The 23989-nt window shown below is 38.0% G+C and overlaps 2 protein-coding genes across 3 annotated transcripts in view; one reads left to right on the top strand and one right to left on the bottom strand.

Annotated features, from left to right (window-relative positions):
* Positions 1–12941, bottom strand: part of KCTD9 (potassium channel tetramerization domain containing 9) — a 35194-nt gene extending 22253 nt beyond the window's left edge. The window contains exons 1-3 of the mRNA XM_026518973.4: positions 12649–12941; positions 3517–3638; positions 1196–1239 (exon numbers count right to left, since the gene is read on the bottom strand). Coding sequence (XP_026374758.1) covers positions 1196–1239; positions 3517–3638; positions 12649–12696 — 214 coding nt within the window. The 5' untranslated portion in view covers positions 12697–12941. The remainder of the gene's footprint in view (positions 1–1195; positions 1240–3516; positions 3639–12648) is intronic.
* Positions 12942–13047: 106 nt separating this feature from the next.
* The window catches only part of CDCA2 (cell division cycle associated 2), a 47235-nt gene continuing 36293 nt past the window's right edge, over positions 13048–23989 (top strand). For both annotated transcript variants that reach the window (XM_057310200.1, XM_026518972.4), the window contains exons 1-4: positions 13048–13870; positions 14328–14391; positions 14487–14660; positions 15799–15950. In XM_057310200.1, the coding sequence (XP_057166183.1) occupies positions 14328–14391; positions 14487–14660; positions 15799–15950 (390 nt within the window). In that variant the 5' untranslated portion in view covers positions 13048–13870. The remainder of the gene's footprint in view (positions 13871–14327; positions 14392–14486; positions 14661–15798; positions 15951–23989) is intronic.

Genomic DNA, 23989 nt, shown 5'->3' with positions numbered 1-23989 from the left:
ATATTAACACATAAATTTCATCTCTAGCTAGCTATGTATTTTCAACTCTCTCCAGGAAAAAGCCTAGTAAAAATCATGAACATAGTAGCAATGAGTCTGTCTAGCACCCAGACTGTGTTTTGAAATGACATTTCCTACTAAAAGAAATTGAGGCTTCTTGGAGAACATATCGATCTGGGTCTGGGACAGAAGTATAAGATGAATACCTTGTTATTCCAGATAGTAAGGAACCTATAAAAGACCAACGGAGTTGTAATAAAAGTAGTTGAAGAGGTTTCCATCAGCCAAACATAAAATAATGTAGGCATCAATAAAAGCAGAGCATGAAAACATACCAAATATTTTTAAACCCAAGAGTTCATAAGACAAAAACACGACTTGATTACTTTTGTTTGTATGTGTGCAATGAACCAATTAAGTGACCACTGCCTGCTAACTGCTTTGTTAAGCTAATGGATAAAAGCTGTGGAAAAATTTGCGCTCATTGTCTTAAGGTAGAGAATGTACTTACTTCTAAGTTGGCAACTGCTTGTGTGATGATCCTGAGAACTCCCTCCACTCACCAAATACAATTACTGTGATGGCTTACACAAATTATTAAATATTCAGGGTCAGATTGTATGGAGCTAACTATATCAAATACTCATTAAAGAACAGTGATGTTATCTAAGCCTTAGGCTCTTTCTCTTGAGATGCACAATTGTATAAGCTTTCTTTCAAATCAAAAGGTAGCATATATGTCCATCTGTGTGGCAAATCAAGTTATTTTGACTGATTTGATCTGACCACTGTGAACAACTGCCAAATGCTAACTTGTGCAAGCAGTACACACTCAAAAATCTATAACCTAACACTTACAGGAACTGCGACAATTACTATTGAGGAGAAAATAGCAGAACAAAAGTCGTAATTTCCACAATCGAAATGACCTTATCATGTCATCTCTGATGAACCTGTGCACTTTCAGGGCATTTTAAAGGCATGTAAAACATTAGGTATCCATACTAAAATATGATAATTCAAATTAAAACTTGACTTCAACACACACACACCCAACTTAGAATCAAAAAAGGTATGAAGAGCTTGAATGCTGCCACGAGCTCCTTTTCAATATTAAGCTTAGTAAGTGCATGTAAAATATTTGCCATCTTTTTCATTTTGGCAGACAAAATTGGCTTGTAAGGAAGTCACTTACCAATAAATGGTTCTCCTTCACACACAAACAAAACATCATCATCCCTGGGGAAATCAAAATTTAAAAGCCACCATCAAAATCCAGAAATCACATTAATTATCAGTTGATTAGAGGACCTATACCTTAGAATTATGTAGAAGGCAGGTTTTGCTATCAATCTATATTGCAAAGAAGTTGACTAAGTTTCCAGGGCTTTGCTTAACTTCTTGACTTACGTCTTGACTCAAAGACTTAACGTCTTTGGATTTAAATTCAAATAAGGTCCTGCACATGGAAGAACTTTTAAAATGGCAAAAACAAAACAAAATCCACTATGTGAATTATGTGAATTCAGCTTTCTAATCAATTGAAGAACATACTCTCATGCTCAAGGAATATGATTAAAGCCATTGCCAACTCTTCTTTTTCTACTCTAATTCTGTAATCCTAAATAAATTATTGGGGTTTTCTTCTATATCATCAGCTGCTCTGCGCTTTGGAAAGGAAAATACATTTTTATGTTACATCTAGGAAGAATATAATTGCAAGTAGAACTCTGCTATAAAAACTCACTAACACCCACCACACCCCCAAAGGTAAAATGACTGCACACAATCCAAAATTCTAGATTATCAGTGTATCTTCTCCTCCCCTACCTCAACATAGCTCACCATTAGTGCAAATAAATGATCAGAGATTACACTGTGAGCCACAAATTCTTAATCAGGTAGATATTTCCTAGTTCAGAAGGCTTCAGTTCTGACTTTCTATGCTGTAGAAATTTTTATTTTCTATAAGGCATCACAGAAATACACTGAATGTTTCTTAGAGGCAGCATCTGGGTTAAGGAGAAATTTAGCTTGATGCAAATCACCTGAGACTCAATTATCTATCGAAACAGAAAGAAGCTGAGGGACAGATGCTGAAAAACTTAGAAATTCTAATTGATTTGGATTTTAAAGCTACAACTTTTAAGTCTATAATCTCTTCTACTTGCTCACTATGCCAATTAACTTTTTCAGACTAGATTGAACATTTGTTTTCTTCTCAAAAATCAACTACTAAACTGTGTGACCCAGGCAAGACACTGAACTTCTCAAATGGTTAGTTTCCTTTTATAAAATGAAGAGATTAGAAGTGATTACCTTCAAAAGCTGTATATTATGTTGAAAGGTCATTCTGACCTGAGTTTAAATGAAAACTAAACTTTGTATTAGTTTTGCAGTTCTGTATTAGCTATTTAATTTAGCGCATCATTATATTCATACCATCGGTTTAAAAAACCCCATGCCTCGCCAATTAAATGAGGTGACTTGGGCAGAGCCAATACAACGCAACCGGCACAGTCCGTACCTAGTGTCCTCTTCCTATTTTCTTTCTTAAGCCTCTTCTTGATCCAAAATTCTACGACCTTATGAGGGTGGAATGAGGTGAACTAACATTTGTTTTCAAGAGCTGAAAAATCTGCCTGGGATATTTAAAAAACAAAACCAAACCTCAACAAACAGAAAATCACTACTGTGGTGGATCACTGGTGAGTTAACCCTACCTAAAACTCTACCTTACTTAGCAAGTTTTTACCAAAGTAGGTCTTTGTAAGGTTTATAAAATTCAAAGCATTCTTAGGAAATGTACTGAACAATTAGCAGTTGCATATAAAATTAAAGAGATCAATCAGATTTCTAACATTAAAAAAATGCATGTCTTCAGAGTCAGAAGTTCTAGGCATCTGAATTTTGAAACACACCAAATGGATATTAGCCAAACCCAAATTATAAGCCGGTGGGAAAAGAGGTGGAAAAGATGTGGTGAAATTAACACCTGGAAAACACTTGGCAAATTGGTCATTTGACAAACTGATTTTTGGTGAACTAGCTTTGTGTAAATTAATCATTTAGCAAATTGGCCTGCTTCTCTGTGAGGACTATTTTTATTACAAGTAGAGAAGAATCAATATTTTAAATTTATCTTACAAAAACACATGTTCAGAGGCAATCAAGTCATGAGTTAATATATGTACATCAATTTTGTAATACCAAAATAAATTTTGACACCCCTCCCAAATTGCATGTCTTATTAGATCCATCTCTAATAATGAAGAAAAAAATTCCTTATAGCTATGTATGAAATATGCAGAAAGACTATCAGAATATTGGAATGTACTAAGGATTTTCTATCTTATAGAAGTCCAAATTATTTAAATTTTAAAGAGCAAATTTTAGGCAATCATTTGCCAAAATTCTGTAATCTTTCCAGTAATTAAACTACTGCTTAAGGGAAAGAGCAGAGCACCTAGACGCTGAGGGAACACTGTAGACAGCTTATAAGAAGGTGAAGGTTACCTGATCAAAGCAATATCATCGATCAGTCCACCTTTCCCATTATACACACTGGTGGCTTTTATGCCGAGTTTACTGCTGGCCACAGAAAGCAAATCAGATAAAGTTCCATATACAGCAACCACCTGTGAACACACCAGATTAATTTGGACAACTTATATAATGAATTTCATTACTTACAAATTAAAAACCACCATACTATAAACAGGACTAAAAACCAAACTGTCAAATAAAAGGAGATTTTGAGAGGTTCTTACATCTAATATTGCTGAAATCCAAAACTAGCCTGTGAACACACCAGATTAATTTGGACAACTTATATAATGAATTTCATTACTTACAAATTAAAAACCGCCATACTATAAACAGGACTAAAAACCAAACTGTCAAATAAAAGGAGATTTTGAGAGGTTCTTACATCTAATATTGCTGAAATCCAAAACTAGAGTGTAAGAAATCATCTCTGTGCAAAAATAATCTACAATCTTATGTATGGTAAATAACGCTCTAGTTCCGAAGAGAGACCCACCCCTGAATGTAGATTCTGACATTTTCTAGCTGTCCACATGAGACAAATTAACCTCTTTATGCTTCTGTTGCTTTAACCAGAAATGAATAAAAGTTATACCTACATCAGGTCACAAAGATGAAATGAGTTAATGCATGGTATGAGCTTAGCAAAAGTGCCTGAGACCTATTAAGTCTTTATAATGTTGCTTTTACGTTACTCCTTTGTTATAGGAATGGTTTATTTTAAAAATAGGAATGATTTACTGTTTATGATAACATTTACTACATCAACCACCACATGAAAGGTAACAACTTCCCACTTCATTTATTTAATTCTTCAGTAACGATTTATATTATAAAAGCCAGATTTTAGCTAAGATCCTAAATACAGCCAACAGCTGGGATACAGTGAATTGCTCTCTCCTGCTTTCCATCAGACACAGTCTGATAGATGCATAAGCAATGCAAATGCTTAGGTAGGGGGTTGAAAATCTCTCCATGTAGTAAGTTGTTTTTTGCTCCAGTATAATTTTAACTATGGGTTCTCAGTGGGTGAGTTGTATAGTTGTACCATTATCAGTTAGGATCTCTGAAAATTATGAATAAAATACAGATGAGGGGCTGAACATGAAGAACGAACAGCCAACCAACTTCCCGTGGGATATTGGATCAAAGTGCCATATGAAATAAGAAACAAGGCTGATCCTTTGTTTACCAGTGACTGGAGTTTAGTAGACCCTGAATTTTTAAATAAATGAAACAAATAGCAGGGTATGGAGGGAATTGTTCGCTGATAGGAAAGTGTGCACTCTTCATGGCAGAGTACTCAGATTTCAACTGTTTTCTCTTGGATCATAAGGATGAAAGGACAGATTAGTATTGCAAGCTGGGAAATTCTAGGGAAGGGCTGTAGGCAAGCACAATTTAAAGGGAAATAGGTGGATTAAAAGTCATACACAACCCAAGGGTCCTTAAACAGGTGAATGGATAAACAAAATGTGGTATATACACACAATGGAATATTATTCAGCTATCAAAAGGAATGAAATTCTGATACATGCTACAACATAGATGAATCTTGAAGCCATATGCTAAGTAAAATAAGCCAGACACATAGGGCAAATATTATGTGATCCCATTTATATGTCATACTTATAGGCAAATTCATAGAGGCAGAAAGTAGAATAAAGATTACCAGGGTGGTGGGTGAAATGGGAAGTCATTGCTAATGGGTAGTTTCTATGTGGTATGATAAAAAAGTTTTGGAAGTAGTGGTGAGGTTACATTGTGAATGTACTTAATGCCAATGAACTGTATGCTTAAAAATGGCTAAAGTGGTAACTTTTACGTTATGTATATCTTGCCATGGTAAAAAAAAAAAATGGAAAACACTTGGCACAGTGTCTTGACAAAGCAGACATGCCATAAATAACTGAAACCTGAATAAAATGTGTCTCCTTTATTTCCTATCATTTTTTCACCTCTGTAACAGAGCCTGCAATTCTGTTACTGCAGATACATGATCCTGGGAGAAAAGAGAGAATACATAAGGCATACGTGCAGCAAACCCTCTAGTGCTAAGAGAGAGGGTGTGGAGAGAAAACAGAAAAGAATCAAAAGCATAGAAACACAAGAGATTGACCAAAGAAAATGCAAATCGACTTTTACAGGTAGAAATTGCCAGAGGAGGGTAAGAAAATCCTTTCCAACAACAGCATTCTTGTCATAGTTGCTATATGAATTTTCTAATTGACCTTTGCTTCTTATATATCTTTACATGGCTTTAGTTGGCCTGACATTAACCCCTCCTTGCCAGAACATCCACTTTCTCCCCCAGAATTTCTTTTCACTTCTCTCCCTCAACCAGCCATATCATAAAGTGGATGAAAATTTAATGTATCTATGTTATGCAACTGACACTCTCCTTTAAATGAAATAATCAAAAGGTCATCAATTAGAGAAAATAGTAGTGAAATTATTGCAAGCAATCTTACAGTTCTGTAAATTTGAAAATTGCCCTTAAGTTGGGCTACCATACTTGTTTTTCATTTGTAGGGCATTTTTGGCATTTTTTTATAAACTAGATCACTTTAGCTTTACTCTCTTGAGTGTACTAACAAATAAAATGGAATTATATTGCAAACATAATATTCAAAATCTTTCATACAAACCAATCAGAATATCTAATTTAAAAATATATACCAATATAAAAATGTGATAGGCTTGGAAAACATTTTAAGTTGATAAGAAAGTCTCTAATAGACTGGCTCATGTACCTTTCTTTATGTAACAACTTTGTTGGGGAGAAAGCAGCAATGGAAATCTTGTATATCATAGATTAGAGCTTTAATTGTTATATACTAAGCTTATTTTAGTCCTCAGGCCAAGCATTTGTAAAATGATCATGGTAAGAATGGCTATTTGTTTTATGTATGGTATGCTCCCCAGGGTGGACCTGGAGTCCCCATGTTACTGGGATTACCCACTTTAATACACGAGGCACTATACTTAGCATGGAAGCATTTTATGGAGTAAATTGAGAAGTGTGTCTAGTTAAATTAATGACCACCATATTATGCTATTATTTAACTTAATCCTTTCTAAATTTCAGACTCCAAGACAAGTGAAGGCCATCTACCAACTGGGAAAGTAAATGTTATACTGTACTTAGGAGGACACACCAGTTCAGTAAGTTTTTATTTGCCTTTAAACACCATTTTCAGATAGTAACCTACGTTATTCAAATTTAAAAATTAAAACCCGCACATGTCCTTAAAGCATTTTTTCTTACATGCCCATATTATCTATTAACTAATACACTATCAATAAATACTTATTCAATTTATACAGACTGATTTACCCAACCAAACCATCAATCACAATACTAAACACAGAATTCAATTTACTCTACCTACATTTTTAGTTTAATACATTTAAAATTGGAGGGTTTTTTTCTTTTGGTTATTTAAATTTCAGTTAACAGCTTAATATTAGTTTCAGGTGTACAATATAGTGATTCAACACTTGCATACAACACCTGGTGCTCATCACAAGTGCACTCCTTAATCCCCATCACCTATTTAACCTATCCCCCGACCCCACCTCCCTTCTAGTAACCATCAGTTTGTTCTCTATAGTTAAGAGTTTGTTTCTTGGTTTGCTTCTTTTTTTCCCCCTTTAACTCGTTTCTTAAATTCCACATATTTTTTAATTATTTTGTTCCTAAAAAAGATAACATAACTCGAGGTCAAGAAGGCAAATATTAAAATATTAAATATTAAGAAGTCTGATAGTATCAAGTATTGAAGAGGATGTGGATCAGTGGGAAGGTTTATGCAATGCTGGTGGGATATAAATTACTGCAATAACTCTGAAAAAATTTGGCATTTTAAAAAATGAAACGTTCATATACCTAACACCCAATACAGTTGACTCTTGAACAATGCAGGGTTTTGGGGCACCAACTCCCCCTCCCCTGTGTAGTTAAAAATCCACATATAACTTTCGACTCTCCAAACACTTTATTAATAGCCTACTGTTGACCAGAAGCCTCACCAATAACATAAACAGTCAATTAATACATATTTTGTAAGTTAAGTTACTCTATTTTTACAATAAAGTGTGCTAAAGAAAATACATTCATAGTACTACAGGGTATCTATCGAAAAAAAAAATCTACATATAAGTGGACCCATACAGTTCAATTCCATGTTGTTCAAGGGTCAACTGTTAGTACAACTTATATTCACCAGAGCCCTGATTCTCAAAAGTGTGGTCCCTAGGGGTGCCTGGGTGGCTCAGTCAGCTAAGTGGCTGCCATTGACTTGGGTCATGGTCCCAGAATCCTGGGATCTGGGATGGAGCCCTGCACCTAGAGCAGGGGAATAGGAAAGTGGAGCCCACTTCTTCCTCTGCTCACGTTCTCTCTCTAATAAATAAATATAATCTTAAAAAAAAAAAAAGTGTGGTTCCTAGATTGGCAGCATTAGGATCACCTTGGAAATATATTAGAAATTCAAATTCCTAACCCCATCCCAAATCTACTGAATCTGAAGCTCTGAGGGTAGGGCCCACCAATGTGTTTTCTCAATTCCTCCAACAGATTCCAATGCATGCTGAAGCTTGCAATCCACTGCCCTAGAAAAATGCTTGCATGTGTGCACCAGGATACATACACAGGAATACTCATGACAACACTGTCAATGTAACAGCAAAATATAAAGAAATAAACAACCCAAATGTCCACTGAAGGAGGACGGATAAAATGGGATAGTACTTGTATACAATGGACTATTACAAAGCAGCAAAAATAACTAAACTATATTATGGATGTAATCCTAGAAATATTATATTGAATGAAAAATTTAAGTCCAAAAAGATTACATATGACATACATTTAGGATATGTCTCAAAGATGACAAAATATATATATATAGTGTGTGTGTGTGTGTGTGTGTGTGTATATATGGTTCAACTATTAAACATGGCAAAGAGAGAGAAATACAGCATTCATGAAATTGGCTGACTTTATGGATAAGTAAGAGAATAGCAAAGTGAACAAGCACATTAAGTTTTGGTAATACGCTTTTTCTTGCCTTGTGTGGCAGGTTTACTGATATTTGGTATATTATTATCCTCTTAATTTTTATGCACATTAACATTCTTTATATGTATCAAATATTTTTTTAAATGTTTAAAGTTGAAGAGCAAAGCTCTTATTAATGTTCAGATTTCAACAAAGGTCACATAGATTTCACCTTCTTCAACTTAATATAATGGATTCAAATCCGGCTACTTAATACCAACAACATATTTCTGACCTAATATCAAAGCCAGAAGAAAACAATTATGTCCTGGACTAAGAGTGTAAACATCAGTACAGATCTATTTCACATCCCATTATGTCTGCAGTGAACTGACATGGTTCCTTGTACAAAGATGGTACTCAGTAAGTTTTGGCTGAATAAATAAGGTATACAAATGGTCTAAGACTTGCACAGCCTATTACTGAATATTCTTTAGTTAAAGCAACTTCTCTTCAAGAGGTACAGAAATTTTGAACTGACATCAGGTTGCTCAGAAGCCACTCACTACATTCAGATGTCTGAGTCCTCATTTCAAATTCCTTAATGCTATTTACAGGGAATATTAAAAAGAGAAACATGGGAATTCTGAGGCCTATGGAGAAAGGATGAGAGGATTCAACTGATTCTTTTGGAGCAACTAAAAAAACTAAAATTGAAGATCCCAATTTTTTAGAATGACAGCCTTCACATGTTTTTGACTATGTACCCCATCAGTAAAACATTTTCGGGCATGTGCTCAAACATTTGTATATTTATTTACTTATTTATAAAGTTTATGCCACAGTTAGAAAAAAAATATGATTTCCCAAATGAGGACCTTTATCGACTTAGAATATGGAGCTGGCCAGTAAAAATCCCCTAAATATTTATCATTACATTTAGGGAAATCCTGCCAAATATAAAATTGATTTTAAACACTGAAAACAAACAAAAAAGGAAAAGAAAAACATCTCAAATTGTCTTCATATGTTGGAAAATATTTTTAAACATCTTGCTAATTAGGATGACCTCATCTCATCATTGGCTAATGTTTCAAAGAACAATATACACTTAGGAAGTGACTTATTGTTAATAGCAGTTATTAAATAAGATTTCAAATAGTCTTTAAAATTTGGCACTTTTGGGGGCGCCTGGGTGGCTTAGTCATTTGAGCATCCAACTCTTGGTTTCAGCTCAGGTCATGATCTCAGGATCAGGGGACTGAGCTCAAATTGGGGCTCTGACCTCAGGGGGAGTCTGCTTGAAGGATTCTCTTCCTCTGCCCCTTCTCCCACTTGCACACATGCGTGTAAGCTCCCTCTCATAAATAGGTAAATCTTAAAAAAAAAAAAAAATTAATCCCCCCCCAAATTTCATAGTTTATGTTTGGAGAGTGGTAGCTCTGCCATTTTCTCATTGCTTACTTGTGTTCATGCAACTGATATTCTTCAGTTTGCAGCTTTGAAGGAATCTTTTAAAGCCACTTGGCATTTTGGTAAGGTTAATTTAGTTAAAACTGGATAATGCAAATCTTAACCCGCACTGTGTGCTTCAGTACATCACAGTATACCAACTGAACCAACCAGTGAAGAAGTTTTCACATGTGAACGCACTCTCTTCTCTCAGTAGACTTGAGACCACTTGACACATTCAGTAATTGAAAGCACTTGTGTCTTTATGAATTAAAAAAATCAAGTTTTAATAAGATTTTATATTTCTAAGTAAAAATATAAATAAAAAGTATAGTATTTCTTCCTAAACTCCCCTGGGTCCTCTTGCACACCCTCTGTGGTGTACTATCTCACTCTAGAAAGCACTGTTTTAGAGCATGCACAGCCCTCTCGACAACATCAAAGCATGTACTAGGGACACTTATGTTTATTCAGTATACAGGAAAGTCATGGTAACCATATGATGTAGTTGCATGCAGTAACTCTGCGCCTCTCCAAACCCAGGCTTTATGGCTCAGTTTGGCAACCACTGAAGAAGCTTTTATAGGAGGAAAACTTATGTGAAAAAACGACACTAATCTTATGACCAGGAAGCAAAAATAGAAGCTAGGTTAATAAGGAGATTGAAAGTGACAGATATTCCAACTGCTGGATGGTTAATCAAACTCTAGTAGCAGGGCTCTGTTTCAGCATGTTTTTCATGAACATCATGTCACGATCATGCCAATCCTGGCTAACTCTAGTCACGTTATTTATATAAACATGCAAGCTGTTATGTATTATTCTGCGCTCTTTTGTCAAATAAGAGTAATTATAGTATTTTTTTTTAATCAGCTGGAGAGAGAGGAAATACTGAGAACTTTGGCATAGAATATGTTTTCCAACGAGTAGTAAGGATTATGGTATGATTTGTTTTTAATATTGAATCATATTAGTATTCTCCAGTTCGGGTCTTTATGATCTTCACAACATTAATATATTTATCTTTATTTACTTGAGATGTGTTTTTTCCAATCTTTTGAGACTCCCTAAAAAATAACTTTTAAAACAAAAATTTTAAACCCAAAAACCTAATCTAGTCAAAACTAGATAGTTTAAAAAATATATATGGTAAGACTAACACAGTTAGTCTTTGAAAGAACAAAATTCAGTGGTTTCAGGGGAGATTTAGAGCATAATTAAATATTTATGACTGAGTCTAAACATCTTGTCTTTCAGAGAGGAACAAAGAGATGCTGGATAAAAAGGTCAATCAAAGGTCTGTTCCTGAAAACATATTACAATTGTTTGGATATACTAATTTTTTCTTCCAGTAACAATGTAAGTTTTAGATTATTAGTAGCTAACAGACAAAACAGGTTTAGAAAAAGTTAATGGTCGGAAATAATATAAATCTTATGAAGTATATTTTGAAATAAAATTTATGAAAATTCGAGAACTTGAATATATGCCAGTTGTTTTTATGTATTAAATCTCTAAAATCAGAATAACACAAAATTATAGTCAACTAACCAGACCGTGGTTCAAATTTTTAGAGCAGATTTATTTAAAATTTCAGAGTAGTTGGAAAGCCATTTTTTACACCGAGGCACAATTACACTATTTAAAAACGTACTGTTTCCAAAATATGCAGGAAACAAAGTACTGTATTCTGGCAAATAATACACTGAGGCCAATTTACCTTTACCTTAGACTCTAAGGCATAGTTACTTCTAGATGTCATTTAGCGACATCATAAATGTCTTCCTCGAACAGTCAAATTTTCCAAAGAAGCCGAACAACTTTCATGGGTGGGGCAAGAGGCTTGAGAAGGAACAGGATTCATTTTGGCTTGCTCCAGCCTTGGAAAAAATATTTGGTACCACACCCTCAACAAAGGCCTAACACAGCAACTAGTAACGTCAAATCAATCCATTCTGGTCTATTGTGACAGTCTTCTAAGGAACTAAAACAAGGAGAAATACAAAAGTGAGTACGTAAGTTTGGCGGCGGCGGGGCTTGGGGCGCCTGGAAGACAGAGGTAGGAACCATCAAGAAAATGTCCCTAATTTTCAATCTTCTTATTCGCCCTAGGATAGAAGAATATTTTATTTATCCACCGATAAACAGTTTTATTCTTTCTACCTGAGCAACCTTCCGTAGTCCTCCTTAGCTGTTAACCACCACTTTCTGGAGCAGACCATTACTCAGCACGAAGGTGGCAACAAGCGCCCTTCTACAGCCAGGGGTGGGGGGCAGCGGGGTCTTCGGGGAGGAGGTGGGAAGACGAACATCAGCACTAAGTGCTCAGGTGACAGCGGCCCTCCCCTCGCCCTCCGAGTCCTCCGTTTTCCAGGACCCACACCTGGACATGGGAACGATAAACACAAGCTGACCTGCGCTGGCCCCCAGGGCGGCCGGGGAGTCGAAGGGCAGGCTCCCGCTAGGAATCCCGCGGGCTGGGAGGAGGCCGCGGGGACCCGACGTTCACCTCCTGGACGCCCACCACCCCGGCGCACGCCCACCTCCCAGCCCCTCTCCCCAACTTCAGCCCTCTGCCCTGCCAGCCCGTTCCGCGCTCCGCTGCCCTCTCCCCACGCAGGCGGCCCGCCTCCTCCCGACCCCCTTACCTTTCCATTCTTGGGGCTGCCGTTAAGGAACAGGGTCACCCGCCTCATCGCGCTGCCCCCACTGGGTCCTGAGTGAGTCGCCACCCTCCCACCTGGCTCTCCTCCCACCTTTTTCTTCTCCCGCCCTTCCCCTCCCTCCACCCACTCGGACTCTCCTCCCTTCGCCACCTTCCTTCTCTTACGGAGACACACTCGCACGCACTCCCGGTCCCACACCCCAGGGCTGGCCGGTCCTCCTTCCCACCCCGCCCCTGGGCTCGTCAGCCAGCCTGGGACCCTTCCCCCACCTCTCCCAGACTGACTCTAAGATCCACCAATCAACCGGCAGCGCCGGCCAGGACTCAGCCAATCATCGCCCGGCATTGGGTGGGCTCATACTAACCCAGCCCAGGTGGAGGGAGGGAAGAGAGGTTGCAGTCTTGCAGACGGGAAGGGTTATCAGCCAATCAGCACAACCTGGAGCCGAACGGCGGCTCTAGGCGTTACTGAGCAGGCGCAAACCCAACACCAGGTAGAGCTCATCTGCATAGGGAGGCGGGGTTGGAAGGAAAGAGGTGGAGCGCTAACAGGGACCCGTACACGTCAGCGCCCCCTCCCACTCTCTCAAACCACGGACGAAACGGCTGCTGTCTGGACTGGGTGATTGGGCAAGAGCCCGCCCGTCGTTCTGCCAGGATTGGTCCAATGATTCTTTTCGAAGTTTGCAGCATCCAATTGAAAAACGGGGGAGGAGTTAAGGTCCCAACAGAAGTGTTCCTCCGCGAGACTCTCACGGAAAGTAGTCCCCCCGGATACAGGTTAGCGGCTGGTCTCTCTGGTCGGCGCGTCACCCGCAAGCTAGTGGTGGATTCTCTCGAGCACACCAAACCACTCCTGGTCCTGGGACGACGAGGTAGAGGCCTGGGAGAGCTCGGGGTGCGCGTGGACACGTGTGGACAGCGAAGGCGTAGAGATTCGTGGAGTAACGCCGGGACCGAGGAGGCGGGGCCGGCGATTTGAATCTGGCGGCGGGCAGCGGGCAGAGGCCGGGCGGAGGAGAAGGTAGGGATAGCGGGCCCCGGGGTTGGAGTTCTTTGGGCCGGACGAGGCAGCTCCCGGAGGCCGGCTTGGCGGCCGACAGTTGCCTTCTCGACCGAACCGTCAGCACCTGCACGACACTCAGCGGCGGTGGAGCGTTCCAAATAAACCCAGCGGGAGGAGAGCCAGGCTACGGGAGTGAGAGGTAGGGCAAGGACCCTGATCCAGCAGAGCTGCTTCTGGGGCGTGCTTCTCAAAAGCGTGTTCATACTTATCCTGCTCCATGGAGATGGTGGTCCTCCTGGGACATGAGCCGGGCTACCCGCGCGTGCTTTCTAAAATGCAGATTTCCTGGAGCCCAGCCAGGCCTACTTAATTAGAATTTCTGGGAATCCGCAAAACTGTGTCTACAACAGGGTATCCAGACGATTCAGATGTTCGCCAAGGTTGAAAAGCCATGGCCTTTAGTGTGAGGTCTGCTTTGTTTCATCCCCAACAAGCAGTTTCCTCCATTTCTCTCTTTATTAAAAGCTCTCAAAATACCCTCTTGACATCTATTTTCATGCCTATATAGGTTGTATTAGAATTCGGTCTTGAATGAGAATCTTGATCTAATCATTAATCTTGGAAATGTTTTTTTTTTTTCTTTTCTCTTTTTTTAGATGGATACCAACTCAAAAGACAGTGAGTCTCTTGAAACCAAGGAGACTGCTATTCGTGATGCTGGTATGTAGTCATCTGTTGCCTCCTTGTGAAATGTAAGGTTTAGGTATTTGTTTTCATAATGATGTTTAGCCCTCACAATATGTTGTCTGTTTCAGAAAATACCTCTTTCATTTTGGGAAATGGGAGGCTTGTAACTCCTCAGAAGCATGCACCTGAAGTGACTCCTAATGGTTGCACACTAGATACTTTCAAGTCACCTTTGGACTTTTCCACAGTAACAGTAGAGCAATTGGGAATTACACCTGAAAGCTTTGTAAAGAACTCTTCAGGTAAAAGAAGTTGTCCTTCTACTGCAGTGCTTTTAAAGTTTAAAAATAACTTCAACTCAGTTTTGTTCATCTACTTATCTCATTACTTTGACTCTGCAAACGTTTGATTAGGGAGATTTCTGTGACTATGTATGGTGCATATAGCATAGCAGAATATCAGGTTTCCAGGGCACCCAGCATGATAACGTTCAACAGTGTGCTCTGTGCCCAAACTGGAAAAGAAGATGTATGTGAATCACTTTTTGACCTGACTCATGACATATAGGAATATGTATACTCCAAGCAATAATAAATTTTATGCTCCCCTATGGCAAAAATAAGAGAAAGTTGAAGAGCAGTTAAGAAAGATTGGGGTATGCCTCTTTCAAAATCACAAAACTGACTGAGGCTAATTTTCAAGGAGTAGAAATGAAATTCACCTGTGAAACCTGATTTAGCTAGAAAGGAAATACACATGGAACTGGGATTAGATTGGAGAACAGCATTTAGAAATGGAGAATGACAGAATGCTGGAAAGTCAGAGGGCACTAGACTGGATAATGCATGATGTAGACAAGACCACAGTGGTGTGCCATTCTGTGTTCCCTTCTCAAGAACATTATTCATAAATCTTTCTAGAAAAAACTAGATTTATTTTGTGCTCTTCAGCATATGGCCAGAATGCAGTGTAGTGTGCGGAAAGTGGATTGGTATTGCAGAGAAACAAATGATCCTGAAGAATGAGATTGTGGGAGTATATGTGCCTAAGTGGAGAGCTTTCCTTTCAGTTCTTGGGGATAAGAGGACTAATTCAGAAAAAGAAGTTCTTAGACCAAAGCCAGCCATCACCCATCCCTGTGTGCAGGAAATATGAAACAAAAATGAGAGCTATTAAAATGTGTCCATGTGTTCATTCCACAACTCTGATCAAGGGTTTCTATGTGCCAGACACTTTCAGAAGAATGGAACAAGTCAGTAGGCAAAGATGCCTATCCAGCTGATCGTGTGTGAATAATTTTGCCTGTAATTCTCTATTTAGATTTCTGTAATAGGCGTTTATCATGTTCTCTCTTAGGCTGGTATATTACAGGGAATTCAGTACATAATTACTGATGATTGGCTTGTTTCGTTCCAATTTAAAAGAGAGTTTTCGTTATAGGAGAGTCCTCATCCTACCTTAAAAAATCCAGACGACGCTCTACAATTGGTGCTCGGGGCTCCCCTGAAACAAACCATCTTATTCGTTTCATTGCTCAGCAGCGGAGTTTAAAGAAGGCAGAGAAATCTTCGGCACAGAATTCCCCTTTTCTGGTATGATATTCTTCTAACTTCTGTCATGAATTCTCTTGGGGGGAATGTTTTGTTCTGTTACAAAGCTTTTGTACCGTGTTTCTGTCGCCTTGTGCATCTCATCTGTTTTGGATCTGGGGAGATAATGTTTTCTCTGTCTTACAGAGAGTGTTCAGTTCACATTGATGGTGAAGCTGAGCATGGCTATGTTAAGAATTAGGAAATCCTGAATAGAAATGGTTTTCTAGAGGAGCTATTTTATTTTGCAGGGTTTTTTGTCGGTTGGTGTTTTTCTCTACAGTGAAGTGAGGCAGTGTTTTTCAAACTTTTTCTTTATTAATATTTTTTCTTTAAGTGTCTTTTTTTTTTTTTTTTTTTTTTTTTTTGCTACTACATGTTGGCATGTAGGAGTAAGAGTTCCCCAGGACAAAATATATTTGGGATAACCTGGCAAAAAGGAAAAAATTACTTGTCTGCTAATGGGGAAGGATGTAGCTGTTTTTGCGGATTTTTATCAGAATAATGCATGTTCCTAGAATGTCAAATAGTGTACAGGGGTTACTATGAAAGGCACAGTTAATACTTCTCCTTCTTGGAGGACAGCTGCTTATATTGTTTCTTTTGGTACGGGCCTTCCTATTTTAAAATGTACTTATACTGGCATTTATTTATTTTTTGGTTTTAGACACTATGCACAAGGCTATGTAGTGTGGTGGTTCTCAGAGATTATCTGCCCATCCTTGGGGATCCCTGAGTCCCATTCAAGAGGTCTATGAGGTTAAAACACGTTTTTGTAATAGCACTGAGGTGTTTGCCTTTTTACACTATGTTGATTTTTGCATTCACAGTGCAGAAGCCATGGTGGGTTAAACTGAGGGCACCAAGCTGTCATTTTCTACACTGCTAAGCCTTCACAGGCAATGATAATGCCAGGTTCATTTAATATCCTTGATGATGCAGTGAAAATTATAAATTTTATTACTTCTTCACCCTTGCGTATTATGTGTGATTGAAATGGGAAGTATGCATCCGGCACTTCCAAAGTACATACAGAAGTATGATGGATGTTTTGAAAAAAATCGTGTGTAATTGTTTTGAACTGTGATCTGAATTCTAGCCACTTTTTTTCATTTTTACTTGAAAGAATGACTGACAGACATCATGATTAGTCAGACTTGGGAATGTGAACAACATTTTCTCAAAAATGAACTGTGAACCTGCCACTTCAAGGAGAAACTGAAATATTTCTTACTGATGAAAAAACTTGAGTTTTCAGGAGAAAATTAGAATTTTGGAAAACTTCTATTCAGCACTATGAGTTTGAGAACTTCCCAGTAGCTAGACTTTTCTGATAAGATCAGTGGAGATATTAATGAATGTGATTTTTGATACTACATAATAAAAGGTGTCAACATTTGGAAGATCTGCAGAAGTAAGAGAACCAATATTTTCCTAATGACCAGTGCATGCAAAATATACCCTCAAATTGCAAGAGACTCACAGATTTTAACATAACAGAATATGAAGAGTTCATTGATGGATTTCATATTTGACATTGCAACTAACATTTAGGAAATCTTTGTTGAGTTTTGTGTTCCATGAAAGAATGAATGGCCACAATTCTGAAAAGGCTGTTAAAACACTCTTGATAACTATAATGCACATGTACTAGGAGCCTTTGGTGTTCTCGATCATTTCTAAGCGTGTAAAGACTTCCTGAGAACTGCTGTTAGGGTGGGTATGAACATGGACTGTGGAGCTATTTGCTGAGGTTTGATTCTTGGCTTTATTATTAATTAATTGTGCTTTTGGCAAGTTTCTTTCTTTCGTTCGTTCGTTCGTTTTCTTCCTAAGATTTTATTTTTAAGTAATCTTTTTTTTTTTTTAAAGATTTTATTTATTTATTCGACAGAGATAGAGACAGCCAGCGAGAGAGGGAACACAAGCAGGGGGAGTGGGAGAGGAAGAAAGAAGCAGGCTCATAGCGGAGGAGCCTGATGCGGGGCTCGATCCCTTAACGCCGGGATCACGCCCTGAGCCGAAGGCAGACGCTTAACCGCTGTGCCACCCAGGCGCCCCTATTTTTAAGTAATCTTTACACCCATTATGGGACTCAAACTTACAACCGGGAGATCAAGAGTTGGGTGCTCTACAGCCTGAGCCAGCCAAGCACTTCAAGTTGCTTCTTTGTCTCAGTTTTCTCACATATAAAATGGGGGTGATAATAATAGTAAGGTTTTTAATGAGGATGATTAAATGAGTACAGCTGAAGTACTTAGAACTGTCCCTGGAACATGGTATGCTTTGAATTTACTATCATTGTAGTTATATCTGTGAAAAATGAGGATTTTGCCCTTACACCTCTTATTCATAGCTGTCCTAACCCTATCCCCTGTCCCCATCCTTCCAATACAATTGAAATTTTTGTTTAAATTAGGACTTTGTGTGCGTTATTTAACCATGTAGATATTTTTCACAAACTGCTATGTAGTATGCTATGGTCCCATTTCTTTTCTTATACAACTTTTGATTTTCCTCTAGTTATTAAGTACTTTTTATTATTTTTTGGTTTAGTCTTTTATCACATAATTTCATCCCCAAACTTTGACAGGTCTATAAACCTTAAGGGTCTGTGGGTTCTTTTCTTTTTCCTTTGTGTTCTCTGTCTTCTGTTGGCTTGGTTGCCTTCTGGGTCCCTTTGTGACTTGCTTTCACCATCCCTAGTGATTTCCTTTTCTTCTTCTGTTTGGATTTTCTCTTTCCTTGGTCTCATATCTTTCTCTCTTCTTGTTTTACTATCTCATTTTTCTGGAGCCTCTGCATATCTGATGAAGTTTATTAGCACATTTGGATTATAGTTTGTCTTAGTATAGAAATCTAGGTTGCACATATTTTCCATCAAAATTTGAAGGGATTGCTCCACTGTATTTTAGCTTACAGAGTTGAAGAATCCTGTTCATTCATTCATTCAACACATATTTTGATTCCCTTTCTTTTGCATGGCCTGCTTTTTCATTTGAAGCTCTGTTCTTGGTATTAAAGAACATTGTGGGCTGTTAGAGACATATTTTTATGGATGTTTTCTTCCTCTCCTTACAGGATCTCTTTGCCATCAGGTACCATTTTGCTACCTGATTAGTTCAGGCTCTGTCTCATGCTCAAATCTTTCTTCAGATGTTTGGTGATCCTTGACAGTGTTCATTTTTTAAAGTGAGACACTTTAAAAACTTGACTGAGAGCTCAATGTGCACGGTCTGGTTTCGTCAGCTGGTGGATTTCTGTGTAGGCATGGCCACTTTTTCATTGGAGGAACTCCTAAGTATCAGAATCCTGTGGCTCTTTTCTTTTGGCAGATATGTTTTCTCTGAAAGGAATTCCTGGGGGTATAAACATGAGTCCTGGGACTGTGGAAGTCAAGTGTCAAAAATGACTAGAAGTCAAACTGTTCACTGAGAGGACTTGGACAGGCTCTGTTTTCAGTGCAGACCCTCCTCTCCTGGCTGTTTGTGGAGTCTTAAATCTCATGGAATCCTGAATCTCTGTGTTCCCTCCAAAATGTAAAAGTCCTTTCTTCTTTATGAAGAGATCTGTGGTTCAAGTGCTACTGATAGAGTTTCAGTGTTCCTGTTCTGAGTCCTGCCCTTCACCCTGGTTTTCAGAAATATCTGCTGCTTTAGATAACTGAGCCTTTCTGGGGTCTGCTGCAAGTCTGCTTGTTTCCTGTTGTCAATGCCCTAAAGAGTCCTTGTCAGTTTCAGCTTTCTCTGGCCTAAATTCATTTTTGTTTGTTGACATTTCATATCTGCTGTTCACATTTTTTTTCTTAAGGGTATGCATATGAATATATATATATGTGTGTGTATAAATGTATATATGAAAACACCACACACCCATATCATGTGATTATATGTATTAAAAGAATTCCTTGAATATATAGCTCTAGTATCTAGCATTGTTAAAAGTAAGGGCTTTCCACTTGAGCAGTTTTTATGGACAATCAGTGCTGTCCTTTGACCTTTTGAGATTGGCCTCTATAGTAATTACCCTTGGTGGCTCTACTCTTTCAGTTCTCACCCTATCACTTCTTCCCTTGCTCAACAAATTTATTGACTGTATAAATAAAATATTAGTTTTACATGTTCTAAATTACTGAAATGTTCCGCAAATAAATGAGTAGGATTTGTTTTTTTCTTTTCGTAAAGTGTAAGGGCCTCTATGCTTAAATAATTCATCTCTTACTTTCTCTACCTTCTCCTGTTTTATGTAACATTTTTTTAAAGATTTTATTTATTTATTTGAGTGGGGGAGAAAGAGAGTGAGCAAGAGAGCAAGAGCAGAGGGAGGGAGAAACTGACTCCCCACTGAGCAGGGAGCCTGACTCAGGGTTTGATCCCAGGACCCTGGGATCATGACCTGAGATGAAGGCAGACACTTAACCAACTGAGCCACCCACACGCCCTGACCTTCTTCTGTTTTATTTTTTTTAAATTTTTAAATTTTTTATTTATTTTTTACAATTTATTTATTTTTTGTTATCTTCAGTTAGCCACTGTATAGTACATCATTAGTTTTTGATGTAGTGTTCAATGACTCATTAGTTACGTATAACACCCAGTGCACATCACAACCCGTGCCCTCCTTAATACCCATCACCCTGTTACCCTCCTCCCCACCTCCTCCCGTCTGCAACCCCCAGTCTATTTCCCTGGGTCCATAGTCTCTCATGGTTCGTCTCCCTCTCTGATTTCTCCCCCTTCAGTTTTCCCTCCCTTCCCCTATGGTCCTCCGCAATATTGCTTATGTGGCACATATGAGTGAAACCATACGGTCATTGTCTTTCTCTGCTTGACTTACTGAAAAGTTGAAGGGCAGCTGCTCTCCATCTTTCCTCCACTACTCTTGCTTTCATTCTTGAATATTTCAGCAAGCACATGGATGATCATCTACCATCTCAGTGAGTCAAGGGCCTTGACTTCTGTAGCTCCTTTGGTCTTTTCTACCTCAACCATCTGCTTGCGTGGTTCCTTGCTACTGTATCGCCTTTGAGATCTACTTTCAGCCCACCTGGCTCTGACCCACATTTCATCTTTCCAGTTTACTTCACCGTTCTCTCATCTTATCGAAGCCTCCAGACTTGATCTTACCACACCTGTACTGTCTGCTGCTCACTCTATGTCCTCTCTCATCTTTACCCAGTCTAGAACTATGTTCTAATGCTCTGAAGTTTTCTTGCAAATACTTTTTTTAAAGTTAAAAAATTTATATAAATAAAAATATTACATGTGCACGTTGTTTAAAGAGTCAGTCCTTTAAGATTTATTTATAAGAACAACAGTGCGCAGCTGCCTTTTTTCCATTTTTCCTTTCCCTAGACTCTCATTTTCAGCTCTTGTACCTGTTGCTTTGGTATTTGCTTTCATATCTCTTAATAACATGCTTGATATGGTTTTTTTTCCTTGCAATTCCTTTTTTTTTTCATTGAAGTCTGATTGAAATACAATTTTATATTAGTTTCAGGTGTACAGTGTACTGATTCAAAATTTTATACACAGTTGAGCCTTGAACAATGTGGGGGTTAGGGCCACCAACCCTCACGCTGTCAAAAATCTTAACTAATAGCCTACTGTTGACCAGAAGCCTCACTGATAACACAGTCGATTAACATATATTTTGTATATTATATGTACCAGGTACCGTAAAGTATACAGTAAACTAGAGAAAAGAAAGTGTTATTAAGAAAACAAGAGAAAATACACTTACAGAATTGTATTTATTGGAAAGAAAAATCTACCTATAAAGTGGATCCTTGCAGTTCAAACCCATGTTCTTGAAGGGTCAACTGTGTTCCAAATTGATCACCACAGTAAGTCTACACGGTTAATATCCTTCACTGTACAGTTACAAATTTTTATGTGTGTGTGATGAGAACTTCTAAAATCTACTCTCAGCAACTTTCAAATATATAATATAGTATTATTAACTATAGTCACCATGTTTTATAACTAGAAGTTTGTGCATTTTGACTCTCTTTACCCATTTTGCCTACTCCTGCATCTGGCAATGCCAGTCTCTTTGTATCTATGAGCTCCTTTTTTCTTTCTTTCTTTTTAAACTTTTACATTCCACACGTAAATGAGACATTACAGTATTTGTCTTTCTCTGACTTATTTCTCTTAGCATAATGCCCTCAGGGTCAGTCCATCCATGTTGTCACAAATGGCAAGATTTCCTTTTTTTTTTTCTGGCTGAAAAGTATTCTATTGTGTATATACACCATATCTTCTTTACCCATCCATTCATTGATGAGCACTCAGGTTGTTTTCATATCTTGGCTATTGCAAATAAGATGCAGTGAACATGGGGTACATATATCCTCTCAAGTTAGTGTTTTCATTTTCATTGGATAAATACTTAGAAGTAGAATTACTGGATCATATGGTCGTTTTACTTTTAATTTTTTGAGGGACCTCCATACTATTTTCCATAGCAGCTGTGCCAATTCACATTCCCACCAACAATGCACGAGGTTTCCCTTTTCTTCATATCCTTGCCAACACTTATTATGACTTATTTTTTTGATAACAGTCATTCTGACAGGTGTAAGGTGATATCTCCTTGGGTTTTGATTTGCATTTCCCCCATGATGAGTGATGTTGAGCATCTTTTCACGTGTCTGTTGGCCATCTGTGTCTTTGGAAAAATGTCTGTTCAGATCTGCCCATTTTTAAATTGGATTGCTTGCTTTTTTGCTATTGAGTCACATGAGTTCTTTATATATTTTTTATATTAACCCTTTATTAGATATGCGATTTGCACATTATTTTCTCCCATCCAATAGGTTGCCTTTTTGTTTTGTTGATGGTTTCCTTTGCTCTGTAGAAGCTTTTTAATTTGATGTAGTAAATAACATTTATTTTTGCTTTTGTTGCCTTTGCTTTTGGTGTCAAATCCAAAAACTCCTTGCCAAGACTGATGTCAAGGAGCTCACCGTCTAGTTTCTTTTAAGATTTTTATGGTTTCAGATCTTTCAAGTCTTTCATCCATTTGAGTTTATTGTTGTGTATGGTATAAGATTGTGGTTCAGTTTCACTGTTTTGAATGTGGCTGTCCAGTTTTCCCCATGCCATTTATTGAAGAGACTGTCCTTTCCCCATTGGATGTTCTTGGCTCTTTTGTCTTCTGTTAGTTGACCATACATGGGTGGATTTATTTCTGGACTCTCTCTTCCATTTATCTGTGTTCCTGTTTTTATGCCAATACTATACTGTTTTGATTACTATTGCTTTGTAATATAGTTTGAAATCAGGGAACATGATGCTTCCAGGTCTGTTCTTTTCAAGATTGCTTTGGCTAGTCATGGTCTTTTGTGACTCCATACAAATTTTAGGATTATTTGTTGTATGTCTTGGTAAATACCTTTGGAATTTTGATGGTAATTGCATTGAATCTGTGGATTGCTTTGGGTAATATGACATTTTAACCATATTCTTCCAATCCATGAGCACAGAATATTTTTCTGTGCTCATGGATTGGACAAACATACATTTGTCATCAGTTTCTTATGGTTTTCTGTGTACAGGTCTTTTACTTCCTTGGTTAAATTTATTTCTAGCTATTTAATTTTTTTTTGATGTAATTGTTTTCTTAATTTCAGTTTCTGCTAGTTCATTATTAGTGTATAGAAACACAACAGATTTTTATGTGTTGGTTTTGTATCCTGCAACTTTACTGAAATCATTTATTCTAATGGCTTTTTAGTGGAGTCTTTAGTTTCCTATATTTAGTATTGCCATCTACAAATAGTGACAGTTTTACCTGTTTATTTCCAATTTGGATGCCTTTTATTTCTTGCCTAGTTGCTACTACTTAATCTTTCAGTGTAAAGGCATTAACTATTGACTTCCCACTGTGGATAGTGGAGAATTAGCCTTCTTTCTTCCTTATACTTTCTATCATATATACACATGTGTACTCCCCATCCTCTACAACTTCTAATAGTTGGATTACACAAATATTCAAGTGTTTATATTACTATGACCAAATTGGTCATTCTGAACTTT

The sequence above is a fragment of the Ursus arctos genome, unplaced genomic scaffold (genome assembly GCF_023065955.2).
Source record: "Ursus arctos isolate Adak ecotype North America unplaced genomic scaffold, UrsArc2.0 scaffold_11, whole genome shotgun sequence".
Lineage (NCBI taxonomy): Eukaryota > Metazoa > Chordata > Mammalia > Carnivora > Ursidae > Ursus > Ursus arctos.
This window is presented reverse-complemented; position numbering and strand designations above follow the sequence as displayed.